We start from the raw sequence: 20569 nt of genomic DNA on the forward strand, positions 1-20569 counted from the left end.
CTTCAAAGGGTTCGACTTCAAGCGACTACCCTTGAGCCCCTCCACCACTGCCTCAAAACACCCAGCCAATGCATCCGGAGGGGCATCTGGTTGGCCATCCATCAGGAGATAGAGCTGGGTGTCCATGTATTGATGACACCTAAAAACTTACTCTGGATCAGACTGGCAAGTGAGTGCACATAGATATTAAATAATGCCGGGGAGAGAAGTGCTCCCTGTGGCACTCCACAGTAGAGTTGGTAGAGTTGCGATTGTTTCTCCCTGATTGTGACCCTATGCCTTCCACCCCAGAGAAAGGAGGTGACTCACTGGTGGGCTACCCCCCATATTTCCGCATCAACAAGGCATCAAGCAAGAAGCTCATGGTCTACCACTTCTGCCACTTACAGGTCTAGCAATACTAGCAGTGCTGACCCACCTTGGTCCAGGTGTCTCTGGAGATCATCTGTCAGGGTGACCAGTGCTGTCTTCATCCTGTGGCCTGTGCAGAAGCTCAACTGGAATGGGTCAAAGACTAAAGCTTCTTCCAGTATGCTAGCAACTGGTCTGCTCGACTACCTTCCCCAGGAATGCAAGATACGACACCAAGGGGAAGGGGAAGGGGAAGGATCCCGAGTTGGTGTGTCCACAGCTCTGCTTTCCAACCATATTCTGCAGGATTGCACCACTTCCAGGGTTTCTGGAAGCCTGAGGAATATTTCAGGGCTTTCTTAATGGTAAAAAAGTTGAGAAAGCCTGCTTTAGAGATTTCATTTCAGTAGAAATATTTGTGATGTATGAGTTCCTTTTTGTACAAAAGAGCCAATCTTCATATAGAATTTAGTTCAGATGTCTGCTCAGTTTGGTTGATTTTAACCAGCAGGTTTTTAAAAATCCCCCAGCTTTGTAGATAATAAAGAATAGGTCTTGGGATCTTGTTGCAGGGCATGCGGTATGGCAACCTTGTCGAAGCTAAGCAGAACTTGGTGTGATCAGTGGCTGGATGGGAAACTCTACCTCGGAGTCGTGTGTGAGAAACTCTACCTAAGTGTACATCGCTCTCCTCCATTCTCTCCGCTATTAGTAAGGGGAGGGGAGGGTTTTTTCTGCCGTCATGTTGGTATTTTTAAAGTCTTAATGGGGGTTTTAATGGGGTTGAGATTTCTGTGACCCACCTCGAGCCTGTAGGAAGAGGCAGGAAATAAATCTAATAATAATAATAACTAATAATAATAGGAGTCTTGTGTGAGCAACCTTGATTCACTGTGGAAGAAAGGTAGAGTATTGGTGCAATAGAGAGGAAAAAAAATCTTTTTATGCCATTGGATAATTCACTGCTGAGTAAAAAGCAAAGCCTTGTTTTTATTTTATCAGCAGTCTTAAAAGATGGATACAGAAGGAAGATCATGCAATGTGGCCATCTGTGTGTGTATACAGTATACTACAGGCAAGATCTAAAAGGCAGGCATTCTAAGAATAGGCTGCCTAAGGAGGTGGTGAGCTCCCCCTCACTGGCAGTCTTCAAGCAAAGGTTGGATACACACTTTTCTTGGATGCTTTATCTCTATGATTCTATGATAAGTGTGGCATGAGCTTACCTAATTAAAGGTAAAGGTATCCCCATGTCTGACCCTTGGGGTGACACCCTCTAGCGTTTTCATGCCTGAGTCAACCTTGAGCTGGCTGCTGGGATTGAACTCCCAGCCTCATGGGCAGAGCTTCAGACTGCATATCTGCTGCCTTACCACTCTGCGCCACAAGAGGCTCTTACCTACTTAGATCAGGTCAAATATTTTAATCTCCAAGGGGAAACCAAGCAAAGGAAACAAACTCCCAATATAACACCAAGTGTTAACAGGACAGGGTTTTACAGAAATTTCTGCATTCCATACAATTTACAACTGCCATGCGATGGCGCTTTATTTGTGCATTTACAAAATTTTATATTCGACTCGGGCCGCCGAGACGACTGACAACTATAAACGGTACATTGTAAAAACAAAAACAATAAAACCAAGTCAAAGCAAAAAAAAAACACACACATGTGAAAATAACAATTAAATTAAAGGGCAGGATGGTGGAATCGTTGAGAACATTCTAGATGAAACAAACAGAAGACTTCAGCTGGGAGCAGAGACCGTGATGGAGGCGGACAGGTAAGTATCCTTGGGCATGGAGTTTTGGTGCCACCACTGAAAAGGTCTTGGGTTCTCACCCACCTAACCCCAGAAAGTAGGGACACCCGAACCAAGTCTTCAGTAGATGACTGGAGTGGTTGGGGTAGGTTCATTGGGGACTCTAAGCATAATTCCTCTAAGCATAAAACGTAATTTATGGAATTGAAGGATATACAAGCTATTGTGCTTCTATGTTTCATAAGCAGTCTTGTCTGATATCTCAGTTTATGATACACGTACTAAAAGATGGGTGTGTATATCGGTCAAACCTAGGAGTGGTGTTTTGTATAGCTGTCCCTGAGTATAGGCAGTAACTTTCCTAGGGGTAGATGGAAATCCTCTTTGTTGTTTTAGTTAGACCTCCTGAACACCTGTAGTTGCCCCTAGCTGGCTATGTTTACCCTTCTAACCTGGGTTTTTGGCAAGGTTAATTGATTAGTCCAAAGAGCTCATGCTAAAGTCCAGCGGTGCTGAGATCATGCCTCCTCAGGACCCAAGATGTCTTGCAAAGGTATAAAGAAGCCTTTGCTTAGTTTTCCGGGGTGTTTGGGTAAGGAGATCTTCTGGCTTCTGTCACGCTACCTGTGGAGGGCTACTTATGTCCTTGTCCAGCTTACTCCCAGTACAGGTTCCAAAATCAACACAGCTCTTGCTGACTGGAAATTATAGGGTGGGGGCTACTTTTTCTACCAGGCTCGGTGACTTGGAAGACTGGATCCTCGGCATCTTAATTTGCAAACATTTCCTTGGAATCATTTGAGAATGTCCTCGTAATCATGATCAGAGTTGTCATCACAACTTGCGTCTGAAAATTAAAAAGAAACCAGCTAGTTAGTACACTGTATAATCGACCTGGGTCCTCTGAATCTCGAGACAGGCATGTTCGGTTTCTTTCCTCCATCGCTGTCTGGCCACAAGGAGCTCCCAGCATCACAGGAGAAGGTGGGTCTCAATTTTAGTGGGCCAGTGGGAGGGTCGGCTAGGACAGCAATCTACTGTCCAAGGCCATCCACAGAACATTGTGGCTGACTAGGGACTGGAATTCAGGTTGTCATGGTCCACCCACAAGCCATTATACCAGGGGTCCCCAACCTGCAGGCACTTTTGAAATGTTGACACAATGTGGTGGGCATAACCCCAAAATGGCTTCCACAAATGGTTACCACAAGAGGCAGTTGCCCTTGTACTGCAGTGGCATCTGCTGCCAAAGCAACATTAAAAAAAAAAATCTGCACAACCAATTAAACATCCAGTAGTATTTATCACAGCACGGTGTAGTAGTTAAGGGGAATGGCCTCTAATCTGGAGAACTGGGGTTGATTCCCACTGCTTCCTCCTTCACAGGAAGCTTACGGGGTGACCTTGGGCCAGTCACAGTTCTCTCAGAGCTCTCTCAGCCTTGCCTACCTCACAAGAGGCCTGTTGTGGGGAGGGCAAGGCAGTTGTAAACTGCTTTGAAGCTCCTCAAGGCAGAGAAAAAAGGGGTGAGAAAACCAAGCCTTCTTATTTTTGCCTATTTGTTAAGACTAAATTATAGCTGTTATTTCGCTTGCTTGCTCTGGTGATTTCATTTTTGCCTCAGAGGAGTGCAGTGAGCTAGCATTGTTATCCAATCTTTTTCCCAAGATAATTTTGGGAAAGCGCTTAAGTCAGCGAGGGCGCCTTGGTATGTGTCAGACACCACAATACGTTTCCCGTAGGTGAAGAGCAAAGCATACTTGGGGATTGTTGGAAATGTTTGGTGGTCTTCTGGGGTCTTGGAGGTCCATACTGTATATTATACTGGTTTGGATTAACCAAAGTGTGCGAATCTGCTCTTGCTTGCAGAGTCCTTGGATACAGAAGTTTTGCAGCCTCTTTGAATGTGTCCTTTGCATCTGCAGAAGGCAGCTGATAAAAGAAAAACAGCGGCATTAAAATTTGTTCTGCATGCAGTTCATATTTGGTAGCAATAATTGTAGCTAAGGTCTTTATTACTGGGATAGGTGCTGGTGTAGGGAGAGAGGAATTCTGCTGTTCAGTTTTAGAAGAAGGAGTTGGTTCTTTTATGCCACTTTTCTCTACCCGAAGTGGCTTACATTCGCCTTCCCTTTCCTCTCCCCACAACAGACACCCTCTGGGGTGGGTGAGGCTGAGAAAGCCCTGATATTCCTGCTCGGTCAGAACAGCTTTGTCAGTGCTGTGGCGAGCCCAAGGTCACCCAGCTGGCTGCATGTGGGGGACCACAGAATCGAACCTGGCATGCCAGATTAGAAGTCCGCACTCCTAACCACTGCACCAAACTGGCTCTCAAACTACTCTCTCCACTGCAGTTCTTCCCCTCCCCCTCCATCCCTATATTGACTGCAAAGGATGGAGGTGATTCATTTTCCTCTCCCTCACACGATGCAGGGAATTCTCTGGAAAAATCTGTGGTTGCAACTTAGCTGGTTCATTCGGGTGAAAAAGTGAGGAGGAGGTCCCTTTAGACCAGGGATTCCCACCCAACCAAGAGCTCTGGAGGAGGTCTGCCTTAATGGACTTGGCCACAAGCTTAGGAACTGGCCATCTCCAGCTGGAGGGCTCGGTGGGCTGGCTGTGGTGTAAAAATCAAAGGGGAGAAGTCGATTGTGGCGTGGCATGGGGGGCCTGGGCCGTCTTCTCAGTTCCTGCCCTTCTTTCCGGCCTACGTGAGGCAGAGCCACCGTAGTAGTAGTAAAGGGTGAGGAAGGGAGCAAAAGGATGATGAAGGGAATGGGTGGTGATATCGCTTCCGCTGACATGTCGCTTCCAGGGGGTGTGGCATGGTCAGCTGACATCAATTCTGGGGGTCCTTGAAGCCTGAACATTTATTTCAGGGGCTCTTCCACAGTCAAAAGTCCATCACACGAAGCTTGATTTATTCTGAATCAGATCTACAGTCTATCAAGGTCAGGACTGTCTATTCAGACTGGCACCAGCTCCCACCACCTACTGCCTAGTTCAGGGGCAGTCAAACTGCGGCCCTCCAGATGTCCATGGACTACAATTCCCATGAGCCTCTGCCAGCATTTGCTGGCAGGAGCTCATGGGAATTGTAGTCCATGGACATCTGGAGGGCCGCAGTTTGACTACCCCTGGCCCTAGTTCTTTTTCACTGGAGATGCTGGGGATTGAACCTGGGACGTTTGGCATGTCAAACAGATGTTCTGTCACTGAGCCATGGCCCATCCTCAAGAGGCTGTACTGGTTATAATGGGACCTGCTAAGAAAAACCTCATGGGGCAGGGTGTATAGCAAGGAGGGGAAATGGGTAAGCAGTGAGTTTAAGGGAAAGAAAACTTGCTGATTCTAACCCATTAACTGGAAGAATTTCCTGTGAACTGCTCTAACATATTTATTTTGATAGATTCAAGTGGGTAGCCGTGTTGGTCTGAAGAAGCACAACAAAAATTGAGTCCAGTAGCCCCTTTAAGATTAACAAAGATTTATTCAAGACGTGAGCTTTCGAGTACAAGCACCCTTTTAGTCTGAGGAAGAGTGCATGCACTCGAAAGCTCACACCTTGAATAAATCTTTGTTGGTCTTAAAGGTGCTATTGGACTCTATTTTTGCTATATTTATTTTGACTTGTATTTAGTAAACTTAAAAAAAAAACATCTCAAGTTACTCTTATGTCCCAGAACTGAAATTGAAATATTCAATTAGGAGAAAAACAAGTAATCAAGGGAGGTCGAAGTGTTATATTCAAAGCTTTTTAAAATTGGAATGTCTGCAAAAATTCAAAGTCAGTATAGCTTGAGTATAGCCTGCGCTTTCCTTACATAAAGGTAAAGGTATCCCCTGTGCAAGCACCGGGTCATGTCTGACCCTTGGGGTGACGCTCTCTAGCGTTTTCATGGCAGACTCAATACAGGGTGGTTTGCCAGTGCCTTCCCCAGTCATTACCGTTTTACCCCCCAGCAAGCTGGGCACTCATTTTACCGACCTCGGAAGGATGGAAGGCTGAGTCAACCTTGAGCCGGCTGCTGGGATTGAACTCCCAGCCTCATGGGCAGAGCTTTCAGACTGCATGACTGCTGCCTTACCACTCTGCGCCACAAGAGGCTCTTTCCTTACATTATATTATTTAAATTTAAGGGTGAGGGGGAAAAGACCAAAGACATTGAAAATGACTTATGTGACCCTATGCAGAAATGAAATTTGGCTGAAATTGGGCGTAAAATGGGCAAGCTGTAGGGGAGGGGCCATGGTTCAATGGTAGAGCATCTCCATTGTTTAGAAGTGTAAAATTTCCCATCCCAGATCACTGCACCCACATAGAATTGATTACCATACACTGCTTATTTCTTTTCCTTTGCACTGCATTCTACCTTTCCCCGCTAGGATGTGATGGTATATCAACTCTGCTCTCTGACAAAGACCCAGAGGTAACCATTTCAGTTGCCAGAGTTTTAACTAAGATGTTTTATAATATGCTGCCTACCTTGTATTTTATATTTTATAGTTTATTTAATCATTTTAATATCTGTTTGGTTATGTAACCCCATGGCCTATTTTATTATTTTGTTGAAATTTTAAACCCTATTTTTATTGTGTCTTAAACATATTTTATGCCAATAAAAGGTTACTGACTGACTTGACTATATCAACTCCATGACCTTTGATTCTTTGCCCAAATTCCAGACTTTGTGACATTTTCCCAAACTTTGCAGATTAATTTTATTAATACAAAACTACTTCTGATAACCTTTAACCAGCATCTGTTTCCGATCTAAGGACAGAATTTGGGAGATCTTTTTTTACACTTTTCATTAACATACCCAGCTATCCTATTTCCTCCTTTTCGCCCAGTTGTCTTATACCTTAGGGGGTTCTGAGGCTTTCCTCCTCCCTTCTTTGGAAGACCTTTGGGAACACTTGTTCTTCTCTGAATCGCTCCGCTTAGGGGGCCTTGGAGGAGCAGGTGTGCTGGTGGGCATCATCTTTAACATGTGATAATAAAAGGCCTCCGTCAGCTCTTCCACCTTGGGACTGCTGGAGGGAAACATGGGCTTCTCTGGGCCTCCAGTGAAGAACAGGGACATATCCATCCACCGGGGAGGAATCTCAAAGGTGACAGACGGCTCGTCCTCCAGACTGACGGCAAGAAAAGGCTCTGTGATCTGGTTCTCCAGAGTCAGCACGGAGACACAGCTGAGAGGACCAGAAGTATCCTTGTTGGCCACGACCTTGACCTCACAGGGCAGATGGAAGTGCTCCAGCACCTCCGGGAGAGTGTACTTCCTGCTGTCACGAATGTCTTCGACAAAGCCCGCATCCAAGAAGAGGGGCACCTCGATGCGTTCGGTATCCCCGTCGCCATTGTCCCGGATGCATTCGAGCACGTCTGCGGCGGAAGGATCGGCCGCTCTCGCAAGGCTGAGCACTTCCAGCCGATCCCCGATCCCAAACAGCGGAGGCTCTGTTTCGCCACTGTCGTAGTCCTTGGTGACCACCACGTGCAGTTTCCTAGCCAAGCCTAAACCACTGGTCAGTTCTGAGGTTGAGTGGAACTCCCGTGGGCAGCGGCGGAAGCAGCCCTCGTAGCGGCTGGAGAGGAGGAAGCGGCAAGCGCGTCTCTTGCCTTTGCGGGAAGAGGCCAGGATTTTCCACGACAACACTTTGTGGTGGATCTGAATCTTACAGCCCGGTTGGAGGCGGGAGATCCACTTGCTCTGGAAGACGGGCATTCCCTCCGGGGCCCCGAGGATCTCTGCTCGCACCGGGAGCACGTTATCCATGAGTAGGACTTCACTCAGCATCAGTGGCTTGATGAAGTGGACGTGCTGAGATTCCTCGGTGACATCGACCACCTCGACGTCCAGCGTCGATTCGATTTTGACCACATTGTTTCTCACTGGAAGACAAGCCGAGCAATTGCTATGAGAGCTCTGAAGTGGATGCCCAGGATGTTAGCCATTTTTAAAAAGACATTCCCGTCCCCGGGAAAAAGGGAGAGGGAGGCGGGTGCAAGGGCGGGACGAGGCAGGCGCCTTTAATGCATTTGAGCCTCCATACCTTCCCTCTGCTGGGTGTTCTCCCTTAGCTAGTGCTAAATAGGTTGGGGAATCCACTTTCTGCGATTCCCCAACTAGCGCTTCAAAATGGAGGATGTAGCCGGCCGGTTACTGCCCAGATGCTGGATGCTGGCGACGTCATCCTGAGCGGCTGGAATATAGCGACTACGTAAGGTGAGCATTTCACTACATTTAACGGGTGCAGAAATGCCCCCAGAATAAAACTTTGTGGGTCTCAACGGTACCCCTGGACTCAGAAGAAAAAAACAAGTTAGTATATACTTACAATGCATGATTGCTTCCACTTGATACACAGGGCACAGCTGGAATTTACTGCTACCAATTTCCAGGCACTTCAGCGTCTTCCCTTGCATGGCAGGTGACTGCAAGACCTCCTGGAGCGTGTACTGCCGCTTGTCACAGGCCGAGGGTTTGTCTTTGAAAGAGAGGGTGCGCGAAAGGAAATGCTTCATCGATGTTCTGGGTGACTGTTCCGGACTGAGCTGAAAGAGACCTGAGGGAGTTGGGAGAGTACAGGATTAGTTCCGACTCCTTAGCCATGGCTAGTACTGCCGTCCTCCAAAACTATTCTGCACGTTCCAGTTCCTGCAACCTAAAACTTAGAACCTGTTTGTTGCTCCAGTATTAGATGGTTAAAAGATTTCTAGTTTGGTTTTGACTGGAGTATCTGTGCCAGTATTTCCCTATTCCTGCAGGAAAACTTGCACTGATCAAGCTGTTCTGACTAAGCAGTAATCTCAGCGCTCTCTCAGCCTCCCTTACCTCACAGGGTGTCTGTTGTGGGGAGAGGAACAGGAAGAAGAAGAAGAGTTGGTTCTTATATGCTGCTTTTCCCTACCCGAAGGAGGCTCAAAGCGGCTTACAGTCGCCTTCCCATTCCTCTCCCCACAACAGACACCCTGTGGGGTGGGTGAGGCTGAGAGAGCGCTGATATCACTGCCCAGTCTGAACAGTTTTATCAGTGCCGTGGCGAGCCCAAGGTCACCCAGCTGGTTGCATGTGGGGGAGCGCAGAATCGAACCTGGCATGCCAGATTAGAAGTCCACATTCCCAACCACTACACCAAACTGGAAGGTGAATGTAAGCCACTCTGAGGCTCCTTCAGGTAGAGAAAAGTGGCATATAAGAACCAATTCTTCTTCTTCTTCTTCAGTAATATCAGGGCTCTCTCAGCCTCACCTCCCTCACAGGGTGTCAGTTGTGGGGAGAGGAAAGGGAAGGTGATTGTAAGCTGCTTTGAGACTCCTTCAGGTAGAGAAAAGCAGCATATAAGAACCAACTCTTCTTCTAATGTCTTTGCCTGGACTTCCTAGTGCCAAGCAGGAGGAGCCAGGTATTGAATTCAAGCTATTCTGTACAAGATAAAAGACAATTCATGCTATAGATATTCCATATTACTATGCACAGCTGTGAAAGTTGGACAGTGAGGAAAGCAGATAGAAAGTTCCTTCTCTCAAGTTGTTGGAGGAACATTTTATGCATACTATAGACTGCCAAAAAGACAAGGCAATGGGTTCTAGATCAGATCAAGCCTGGACTCTCCCTAGAAGTTGAAATAACTAAATTGACCCATTGTACTTTGGTCACATCATGAAAAGACAAGTTGTTGCTGCTGCAATGTGAGAGATTTTGAAGGCACCTTTAAAATTCAGTGGCAGTTCCACCAGGTAGTCTTTCTCCGTGCTTTCACAGTTGACTTTCTGGAGCTGGATATCAACAATTTTGATCAGGTCTCCTGTTGATAAGCAGCATTCGCTACCTGAGATCTCGTAAACAGATCCTGTAGAAAGACGAAATCTCAGTCAGTGATTGGGAGGAAGAAATAGTTAATGGTTAGGTTGAGGAGGCCAGAGGAAGCAAGCTGTGACTGGGATTTTGCTGCAGTTAAGTCTACCTGGATGACTTAACTGACTGACAAATGCCAGTAAAACAAACAAAAAATTAAGTGTATAACTAAAGGTTTTCAAATAGAATCACAGAATAGAATCACAGAATTCTAGAGTTGAAAGGGGCCATACTGGCCATCTAGTCCAACCCCCTGCGCAATGCAAGATCAGCCTCAAGCATCCTATTATTATTATTATTATTATTATTATTATTATTATTATTATTATTATTATTATTATTATTATTATTATTATTATTATTATTATGATTATGATTATGATTATGATTATGATTATGATTATGATTATGATTATGATTATGATTATGATTATGATTATGATTATGATTATGATTATTATATGTATTACCTGCCACGAGCCTACTTGGGAATTACAGATGTCTTTTTAAAAACCCCATTCAAACACTATTAAAATGGACAAAATACACAGATACAGTAGACCAACAACCCAACAACATGGCGGACTCCCCCACACACCTCCTACCCCTACCTCTAGAGGGAGGAGAGACTAAGTAATTGAGTTGCAGCTGAACACCAGGAGGCCCCATCGATCTTCCCCCACTGCCCTGGCCTCAACCGTAGATCTGGCGGAAGAGCTCCGTTTTGTAGGCCCTGAGGAACGCTGGAAGGTCCATGAGAAGTAGCTGTCCAGCCGCTGCTTGAAGACCACCAGTGAGGGGAAGCTCACTACCTCTTTAGGCAGTTGATTCCACTGCTGGACTACATCTGATTGTAAATCCCCTCCCCCCCATATCTAGCCAATATCGTCCTAATACTATTTTCTTCAAATAGTGCAAAAGTGGGAAGCCAGCCAGAAAGGCAGGGAACAAAGGAGTCATGGGATTGCTAATGAAGACTAGAGAGTTTTATTTAAACTGTTTAGACCCCACTTTTCAGTCCACTAAGGATCCATAAGGTAGCTGACTGCTTTAAAAAGTGGAGGGAACAACCAGCACGGACTTGCAGAAGGAGCATAAATATAGCCCCCACTCTTAACATTCTTAATTTTCAAAGTCTTTTGAAAGAGCACAGTGTACTAGATGCAGTTTTAACTCTCCAGAAACGTCAGTGGTTAAAGGGGACTTTCGTACTCTTCATAAATTTCATACTATTTGCAAACTGCTTTAAAAGCTTCGTTAAAAATTGATATGCGGACAAGCCGGCCTCCACAAAATAAAAAGATCTCATCAAGTAGCCGTAACGTTAAATACTTAAAAGTTTAAGAGAGTAACAGGGGAATTGTATGCAGAGTTACTTCAGTATAAGCACTTAGATTTCAGTGAGAGCATAGGACTGTAGCGACATTCCCTGTACCAAATACGTGGTGGTATAAAAAGCTCTCGTATATCTGAAGAAAGGCAAGAGCAGCAGAAAGATATAAGTTCAATAAAGTTGGGGGTAACCACTAAAAGGGCCCTGCTCCCGAGAGAATACTGACTAGCATTCCTTTGGTGAAATCTCAGAGTTGGAGTGTTTGTATAGAGCCAGATTGCCCTGCAGCTATTCTTATCCCAAGCTGTTTATAGCTATTGCCAAAGTCTGCCTGGAAAGAAACATGTAAATAATGCTAGTGTTATGCTTTCCCCACCCTATAACAAACAGCTATTTTTGGTGCTAATTGGAGTTCCTAGACAGTCTTCAAGGGCAGCTGCAGTAATCTAATCTGGAATTAACCAAGACATGGATCATGTGGAATTTTTTCTTCTGATGAATTTGCCAAAATTGATTTAAAAAAAAAAACCACACATGGGGAAGGCTTATCTGAGATGATGAATGTGATTTGTAAAAATGTATAATTACATTTCGTTTAAATTTCATTTAAATTTCCCCCCTAATAATTCCTAATAATAATAATTATTAATTCCTAACATTGCTGACTTTACGTAATGCTTTTGATGAGACAGTTTGATAAAACCCTTTTGGAAATCCGAGAGAGAGATTGTGGGAGCATACAATGGTGGCAGAGTAATATCTGGAAGAACGCCATGAATATTTTTCCAACGCAACATGCTTGGATGTGTGTATTAATAAACGGTGAAGTAAACCTTCAAGAGCTTGTGCTCCTTTGTAGCAGTAGAAAAGAGCAACAGCCCAGTAGCACCAAGAGAAACAAAAATTAGTGGCAGGGTTCAAGCTTTCCTGAGTCACGAACGCTCATCCCCTGCCACACATTTTGCTAGTCTTTAAGGTTCCACTCCTATAAATCTGGTGTTCTTTAAAGTGTCACAAAACGCCTTATTTGGGCCCAAACGAGAAAAGGAAAGGCCAACGTTCTGTGCTGTTTTCAGCAAATCCAGGACGGATCTCAAACCTCTGGGGCCGTGCTCCAGTTATTAGATGGCTCCACTTTCCCTTTTGGATCTTTCCCCACCCCTGTTCTCCGTTTCTGTTTTTGCCTTCTCCTGCCTGCCTCTCGTTCCCAGTGTCTATTTCTGGCAGGGCTTTTGCATTTGAAGTGTGAGACGTGCAAATCAGATGTGCTGTTTCAGGCTCTTTGATTTGCATTAGCTCAACCGTTCCCCTCACCCCTTGCGTTGATGTTGGCATCTATTTTGAGGATGGTCGCCTTCCTTCCTTCCTTCCTTCTTCATGTTGCACTACTTGGGAGGGGGGAGAAATGGTAAATCTCTTCTGTATGAGAGCCAGCTTGGTGTAGTGGTTAGAAGTGCGGACCTCTAATCTGGCAAGATGGGCTTGATTCCGCACTCCCCCACATACAACCAAGCTGGGTGACCTTGGGCTCGCCACGACTTTGATAAAGCTGTTCTGACCGAGCAGGAATATCAGGGCTCTCTCAGCCTCACCCCACTCACAGGGGGTCTCTGTTGTGGGGAGAGGAAAGGGAAGGTGACTGTAAGCTGCTTTGAGATTCCTTCGGGTAGAGAAAAGCGGCATATAAGAACCAATTATATTCTTCCTCTTCAGTAATATCAGGGCTCTCTCAGCCTCACCTCCCTCACAGAGTATGTGTTGTGGGGAGAGGAGAGGGAAGGAGATTGTAAATCACTTTGAGACTCCTTATTGTAGAGAAAATTGGACTATAAAAACCAACTTCTTCAGTAATCTCAGGGCTCTCTCAGCCTCACCTCCCTCACAGGGTGTCTGTTGTGGGGCAAGGAAAGGGAAGGTGAATGGAAGCCGCTTTGAGACTCCTTCGGGTAGAGAAAAGCGGCGTATAAAAACCAACTCCTCCTCCTCCTCCATTGGGTCAAAGAAAAAAATTCAGAGTCCAGTTCACCTGTAAGGCCAAAATGGTTTTAAGTCAAGGTATGAGCTTTCCTCTGCATGCATATTTCCTCAGAAACAAGCTATCTTGCTGCATCACGAAGGTGGACAGATGTATTGTTGTATCAGCTTTTGCAGGATAAAGCTCACATCCAAAGAGATGGGACTAATGTACACATTTCACTGGAATTTAAATGCCATAAACTTTCTCCTTGCCCTTGGGCTTTTACACAGAGTTTTGCAGTCCAACATAGCAATTTCCTGTTTTTATATCCCCTCATTGCGTCTCCTGTGTTTTGTCTTGCCTCCAGAATGGCTCATAGTTCCCTCCTTCAATAGGCGGATAACAATATCTGCCATATTGGATAAGTTCAGAGAATTTCTCAAGTTCTTGGGGACAGATAACTATGATTCAAAACCAAGCACGCATGTTAAGGCTTACTTAACATTGTCATATTTAACCACACTCAAAACCCGACCACCAGTACTGCTAATGGAGCATTAGTGTAATGGGCTCGCTATGGAAGCCAGCAAGGATAAATCACACTACATCAATAAAGCTCACAAACAATCATCAAGGGCAGCCCAGTGTCCAGCACATTGCAGCAGTCTAGCCTAAAAATAATAAAGGCATGAATGGCAAGTTGTCATTATCTAGGTGTGGCTTCTGAAGTACACATCTGACTATAGCTTCATACTGCACTTTGAGATGCAGCTGTGAATCCAAGAACATCCCAAAGCTAAAAACTGGATGTCCAAACTGTAAATGATTCAAGAAAACCATGATTAAGTTTCACTGAAGATGTGAGTGGTTTCCTTTCCTCCCTGTACTATTTTCCAGATCTAAATATCCTTTGAAGTTGCTGTTAGCTTTGTGCCAGGGTTTGGTGGACATCAGAGACAGAGACATCAGAGACTGGAGAAACTAGCTATTATCCTCCTCAACCACCACACAAGACCTGCTGGCCATCTTTGTATCCCACAGGTTATCCAGCTCCCAGCCTCACTGGGACAGCACATCAGACTAAGATCTGACATATCCAGGTTTGAACTTTTGATTTGCCATAGAAGCTCACTGGATGTTCTCAAGCCAGTCACATGCTGAACCTACCCTATCAATCCGTTCTTGAGAGGAAAAGATGGAAAATGATATGGACCGTTTTGGGTCACCGTTTGGGAGAAAAGCAGTATATAAATGTCTAAATCAAAGTCTTCTACCATGTCCCCCAAATTAGCCTCAGAGGCTACAGATTCTCCCCTCCCCAAATTGACTTCAAGGTTCGAACTGAAACGGAAAGGGATTTACACACACGCACACACACACACACAAACAGAGGTCATTTTTTTTTTAATTTGGGAATTTGCGAGTGGGAATTCATGTTTTTTAAATACCAAGTCATGGCACAATTGAGGACTAGGGCAGGGGTAGTCAACTTGCGGTCCTCCAGATGTTCATGGACTACATTTCCCATGAGCCCCTGCCAGCAAATGCTGGCAGGGGCTCATGGCAATTGTAGTCCACGAACACCTGAAGGACCACAGGTTGACTTCCCCCGCTCTAAGGCACTATAATCTCCACTTCAGTTCCACATCAACTCTCCCTTCTGTTCTGGTTTAATTGTAAGATGCCTGTCATCAAGGAATGGTGCTAACTGCTGTTCTGTCACCACAGCCCTTTGAACAAATGTCTCACAACTTTTCAGACTCTGGAATCTCCATTTCTACTCATAACTGATTAGGGGAGCTTTGTCAAAAGCTCATGCCCTAGATACCTTGCTGATCTCTATAAGTTGCTTCTGGACTTGAAGTCTAACTTTCTGGCCGTATTTTATCCCAGCCTTCCCCCAAGGAGCCCATTTATTTTAACACAGGAGAATGGAGAATGAAGATGAGAGAGCTGAACGGGGCTCTGATTGACCCCGAGAGATTTGTGAGCTGACCCTGTTTTTTCCTTCAGAAGCCCTAGTGGGAAAGTTACTATATTGCACCAGCTGTCTAGCCAGTCTGGCTCCTCCCTTCTGGCCTCCATGACTCAAACGGACCTTACATCAAATGTCATGAAACTAGCTATGGGCAGGGGATGGGAGATAGAGTTGCCCGATCCAGGTTGGGAAATACCTGGAGATTTAGGGCTGGAGGACCAGGACCTCAGTGGACTACAATGCCATAGACTCCACCCTCCAAAGCAGCTATTTTCCCCGGAGGAACTGATCTCTGCAGACTGTAGATGTGCTGTAATACGGGAGTTCCCCAGGAGGTGACATCCCTGTATGAAACACCACCAGTTTGCACTTAGGTCTGCGAAGAAGGTGCCAATTCATTTGACATAAGCTCTGGAAACTCCAATAGACACTGGGCAAAAGAGCCTTTGTGGTGTGGTCAAGAGTTGATTTATACTGTTGACCTCCATGTACACTATATCATAATTTTAAAAAATATATCACAAAACAAAACGAAGACTAGGAGTCTAGATGGCATCCTACCTGGATGGCACACAATATCTGTCTTGTCATGATGAGAGACCACCAGAGTTGCTACATAGAGGCAGGGAATGGCCAACCACAGATGTTCCTCTCTTGCCTTCAAAACCCCTTGAGGGGTCACCATGAGTCGGCTGTGACTTACACACACAAATGGCATCTGAAAGTGGCAAAAGCTACCACAGGCTGGATCCTGCTCCTCCAGATACTGGAAGCAGAGCCTTGACTACCAAAGCTTATTTGTGTGCGTACAAAATGACAAGAAGTCACAGCCAACTGGTGGCAACCCCACAGGGTTTCCAAGGCAAGGCATTGACAGAGTCAGTTTGCCATTGCCTGCCTCTGCACCATGACCCTGGAATTTTTTGATGGACTCACATCCAAATGCTGACCAGGGCTGACCCTGTTTAACTTCCCAGAATGGAGGAAATATCGGAAAGGGAAGGCGACTGTAAGCTGCTTTGAGACTCCTTCAGGTAGAGAAAAGAGGCATATAAGCACCAACTCTTCTTCTTCAATAATATCAGGGCTCTCTCAGCCTCACCCACCCCACAGGGTGTCTGTTGTGGGGAGAGGAAGGGGAAGGTGACTGTAAGCCGCTTTGAGACTCCTTCGGGTAGAGAAAAGCGGTATATAAGAACCAACTCTTTTTCTTCTAGCTTGGGCTGAAAGAAGCCAGTACATACACTCATAGTGGGTTTAACCATTGTTGTTTTTAAGGTACCACCAGATTCCTGTTTATTTTTTGCCCCAAAAGACAAACGCTACCCCCTCCCACCGTCCTGGCAATATTGTCACATCTTATCACACACAATGCCAACGGTGCTTTGTAAAAGTTTAAACTCAATGTGCGAAAAGACCGGCACAGGGCAATCCTTTGCATTCACCAGGTCTTTGGCGCTCGCTTCCACCCTCCCATTTGAATTCGTCTGAAATTTAGCCTTGGTGAGGTTACCTTGGAAGTAGACTCCGGAGCAGATCTTTACCACTCGGGGCAGGGAACGGAAATCCAGGCTGCAAACGTACTGCTGTAAGGAGGTGGACTCCATCGTTCTGGCTCCCACAGACAAAAGCAGATATGGAGTGTACTGTCGGCAGCTGTACTGTTGGGCAGTTATGCTGGTGGTGTGGAAGTTCAGCTGGGGGTTTCACTTCCACGTTTCAAGAGCTTGGTCAGAGGTTGCTTACTTCTCCTCTGGTTGGGTTTCGATTTGTGGTGTCTTATGAGAACCGAGAGGAGCGTGCATGCAAATAGTCACGAATGTAGCCCTTTTCTTTACAGTTGCGGGCTTCGTCAAGTGGCTTCCCCCTGCCAGTGGCCAACATGCCGATTACATAGGAAGGACTGAATGTGAGATTGGTCCAGTCTCCCTGTGGTTGGAATGAGTCAGGATCCAATACGGTTGAATCGTCACCACCAGACATCCACCCTTCTGAGGAAAGCTGGACGCTGCTTCCCTGTATCTATTTTTTTAAATTGATTTTGGCATGAGGTTTTCTGAGTCAGAGCTCACTTCTTCAGGTGCATGGAAATGTACATCTGTTCGCCCTGGTGGTCTTATAAACCCATGGGAGGGGGAGGCCTTACAAAATCAAGATACAATCAAACGAGAAATCTGTTCTCCCTGACTAGGCAGGAGACTCTTTCAAGCAACAACTGCTGAGAAGATGAGACATTGCATCTAATGCAAGATGATTTTTTAAAAATTAATAACTGTAAAGAGTAGAACCTGTGAGCTATTAGCACTAACAGTGAGTTAGGTATCCAAGGTCCCTTGTAAATCCTGGGGTGGAGCTACAGTGTCTCGAGTTTATGAATATGTACTGATTCGGCAAACAAATGCAAAATTCTTTTGGAAGAGAACAGTAGCTTTTCAATCAGCCATCGTGTCCCTGTGCATGTGTGTTGAGGACCATCAAGTCACTTCCAACCCTATGAATTAATGACCTCTAAAACATCCTATTAATTGTCTTACTCTGGTCTTGCAAACAGAGAGACTCAACTTCCTTGATTGAGTCGATCCTTCTCATATTGGACCTTCCTCTTTTCCTGCTTCTTTCAACTTTTCCTAGCGTTATTGTCATTTCCAATGATTTTTCTTTTCATATGACCAAAGTACAGTAACCTCAGTTTGGTATTTTTAGCTTCCGGGGAGTTCAGGCTTGATTTTATCTAGAAGCAGCTTATTTGTCTTCTTGGCAGTCCACTTTCTCCTTAACACTCTCTTTAAAATTCTCTTCCAACACCACATTTCAAAGGAATCGACTTTCTTCCTGTCAGCTTTCTTTTGTATTCTACTTTTGCACCAATACACAGTAGTGGTGAATACTATGGCACGAACATGTATAAGTACTCCGTAAACCCATAATGATATACCTGATTAGTGCTTTCCACAGTCATATAACTAAGAGAGCCAGTTTGGTGTAGTGGTTAGGAGTGTGGACTTCTAATCTGGCATGCCGGGTTCGATTCTGCACTCCCCCACATGCAACCAGCTGGGTGACCTTGGGCTCGCCACAGCACTGATAAAGCTGTTCTGACCGAGCAGTGATATCAGGGCTCTCTCAGCCTCACCTCCCTCACAGGGTGTCTGTTGTGGGGAGAGGAATGGGAAGGCGACTGTAAGCCGCTTTGAGCCTCCTTCGGGTAGGGAAAAGCGGCATATAAGAACCAACTCTTCTTCTTCTTCTTCTTCTAAAATGCAGGTTTAGATACAGGCTGTGTTCTCCGTGGGTTATTTGTGTTGATTTGTACTACAATCCATCAATACAGAAGGCAACCCAAGCCCTTCAGAAAACCCCAGTGGCTCTCCCTGCCACAGTTCTACTGCAAAAGTGACAGTATTTGGATACAGGATGAGCTCAGAATTGCATGCTCACGCTTGACTGTTAGACCAGTAGCACCTTAGAGACTGATAACATTTTCAGGGTATAAGTCAAAGTTCCCGTCATCAGGTGTCAATTAGAATGGTAATCTCTTAGTCTTTATATTCCAGTTGAAAGGTGGAAGGGGTGTTCCAAGATGAACTCAGAATGAAGAGGTACAAGGTGCATTGTAATCAGCTTTAGACCAGGGAGGAAATACTGGGGGGGACAGGAAATTAGCATCTGTTGTGAGATAAGAATCCCATGTCCCTATTTAACGTTAGGGTAGGACCGTTGTGCTGAATGAGTGGATGAATTCAAGTTCAGCAATCTCACACTGTCATTTCCCCTTGAAGTTTCAATGGAATGACTTGGAAAATTAAAATGTTATCCCTGTAGGGGCCAGGATAATATTTAGCTCTATGCCGTTCAGCTGGCGTAACGCTATTTTTACTGATGTGCGGAAATTGCCTGACTTTCGATGGCCTAGACCTAGAGAACATTGGAAGATGAACCACTAAATTAACCTGAATGGACACAACTGGTGTTGTGAGATTTGGTGATTGTGTTGTTGTCAGAATGAATACGGGGCATTTTTCTTTGTTGCAGGCCCTGGTCCCAGAGTTCATGTCCATGTTGGGAAGGACGTGGTTATGGGTGAGAAGTTGTTTAAGGTTGGGAGGCTGTCTGCAGACAAGAACGCCTGAGAGAGGAGTATCATTGTCTAGCATAGGCTGTAAGTCAAAAGTGATGTGTTAAACGGGTTTGAGTGCTAGATGTGACTACCAGTGGTATTCTGGTTTTATTTATTTTTTTGGGGGGAAGGGGGTATCTTGTAGCAGGTTATGCCTCAATATCATTCTGGCTTAGTTCAGGCTTGGCAATAACATGGGTCCTTTTACGTGCCTCTCACCTGTGGTTCAGATTAGTCAGATTCCTATCCGGTTGCTTTCATTACGGCACTGCTTGGCTGCCCCGTTAACTGAAGGCTCCTTCAGTGGCTGTTCCAGACCAGAAGCCATCCTGCAAAGTCATTCAGACATATTGGCAGCCACGCCCTCAACATTTCACCCTCCTCAGCCAATGCACTCGCTGACTTTCAGATCTCCTTTTTCAAACGTCAGTTTTTGAGCACTGCAGATTTCAAGAGCTTGTGTTGCAACCATGGCTGGTCGTGGCTGGAGCTTTGGAAACAGAATACCTAAGTGCAAAAATACATAAATGGCTCCCCGTTTTCCCACCCTGAGTTTTGCAGTTGATGTGTTTTTGGTATTGCTGCTTTTCATTGGGATAGGTGGGTGAATTTTTTAAGTACCACCAAAGGTGATCGGTATACTAAAGTCAATCGCACTGCAACAAGGAGCCAGTGTTGGGCGGGGGGAGTGCCAAAGAGCCAATAGGAGCTAAGCAATGGGAAACGAAGTCGGTTAGAAATGTGGATTTTTACAGGGCAATCCTAAACCGATTTATGTCCTTCTAAGCCTACTGAAGTCAGGGAACATGAGAAATGCCATTCTCCTTATGGCTGCACTGTTCCCTCCTACGTGAGAGAGGAGGAAGCCTATCCAGATATAGCATTTGCAACTCAAGGTTTTGAATAACCATTAAAAATAGTTAAGGAAACGGCTGCCCACTTAATCAAGGCCATCTCACTCCATCGAAAATTTTGAATTCAGGTGGGTCGCCTCGTTGCTCTGAAACAGCAGAACAAGCTTTGAGTTCAGTGACACCTTTAAGGCCAGCAAAGTTTTATTCCAGGTATACGTATTTTTGCAGTGTGCAAGCAAAAAGCTTAGACCCAGCTTAAAGGTGTCACTGAACTCTGTGTTTGAATTTATACTCTAACGGCCTAACTCTGTCCAGCCCCGATTTAAAAGAAAAAAAGGCCAGGTTATTGAA

At 45.3% G+C, this 20569-nt stretch overlaps 1 protein-coding gene across 2 annotated transcripts; it reads right to left on the minus strand.

Annotated features, from left to right (window-relative positions):
- Positions 1-1868: 1868 nt before the first annotated feature.
- THEMIS2 (thymocyte selection associated family member 2) lies at positions 1869-16906 on the minus strand. Of its 2 annotated transcripts, XM_077337118.1 has the most exons (6): positions 16761-16906; positions 9834-9974; positions 8460-8687; positions 6980-8013; positions 3875-4046; positions 1869-2961 (listed from the first exon to the last, which is right to left on the minus strand). In XM_077337118.1, the coding sequence occupies exons 1-6, from the start codon at positions 16852-16854 to the stop codon at positions 2909-2911; spliced, it is 1722 nt and encodes a 573-aa protein (XP_077193233.1). In that variant the 5' UTR covers positions 16855-16906; the 3' UTR covers positions 1869-2908. The 2 variants fall into 2 exon arrangements, with proteins under 2 accessions (XP_077193233.1, XP_077193232.1); XM_077337117.1 differs by having other exon boundaries at positions 1869-4046.
- Positions 16907-20569: the final 3663 nt, after the last annotated feature.

Source organism: Paroedura picta, chromosome 5 (genome assembly GCF_049243985.1).
Source record: "Paroedura picta isolate Pp20150507F chromosome 5, Ppicta_v3.0, whole genome shotgun sequence".
Lineage (NCBI taxonomy): Eukaryota > Metazoa > Chordata > Lepidosauria > Squamata > Gekkonidae > Paroedura > Paroedura picta.

Excerpts from the sequence above, each read along its gene's own strand:
- THEMIS2 (XM_077337117.1), bottom strand. The coding sequence starts at position 16,854 with ATGGAGTCCACCTCCTTACAGCAGTACGTTTGCAGCCTGGATTTCCGT. Across the intron at positions 8,688-9,833 it reads ACTGCCACTGAATTTTAAAG|GTCTCTTTCAGCTCAGTCCG; the intron begins GTGCCTTCAAAA and ends CAACTCCCTCAG. Across the intron at positions 8,014-8,459 it reads AGTGGAAGCAATCATGCATT|TGAGAAACAATGTGGTCAAA; the intron begins GTAAGTATATAC and ends CTTGTCTTCCAG.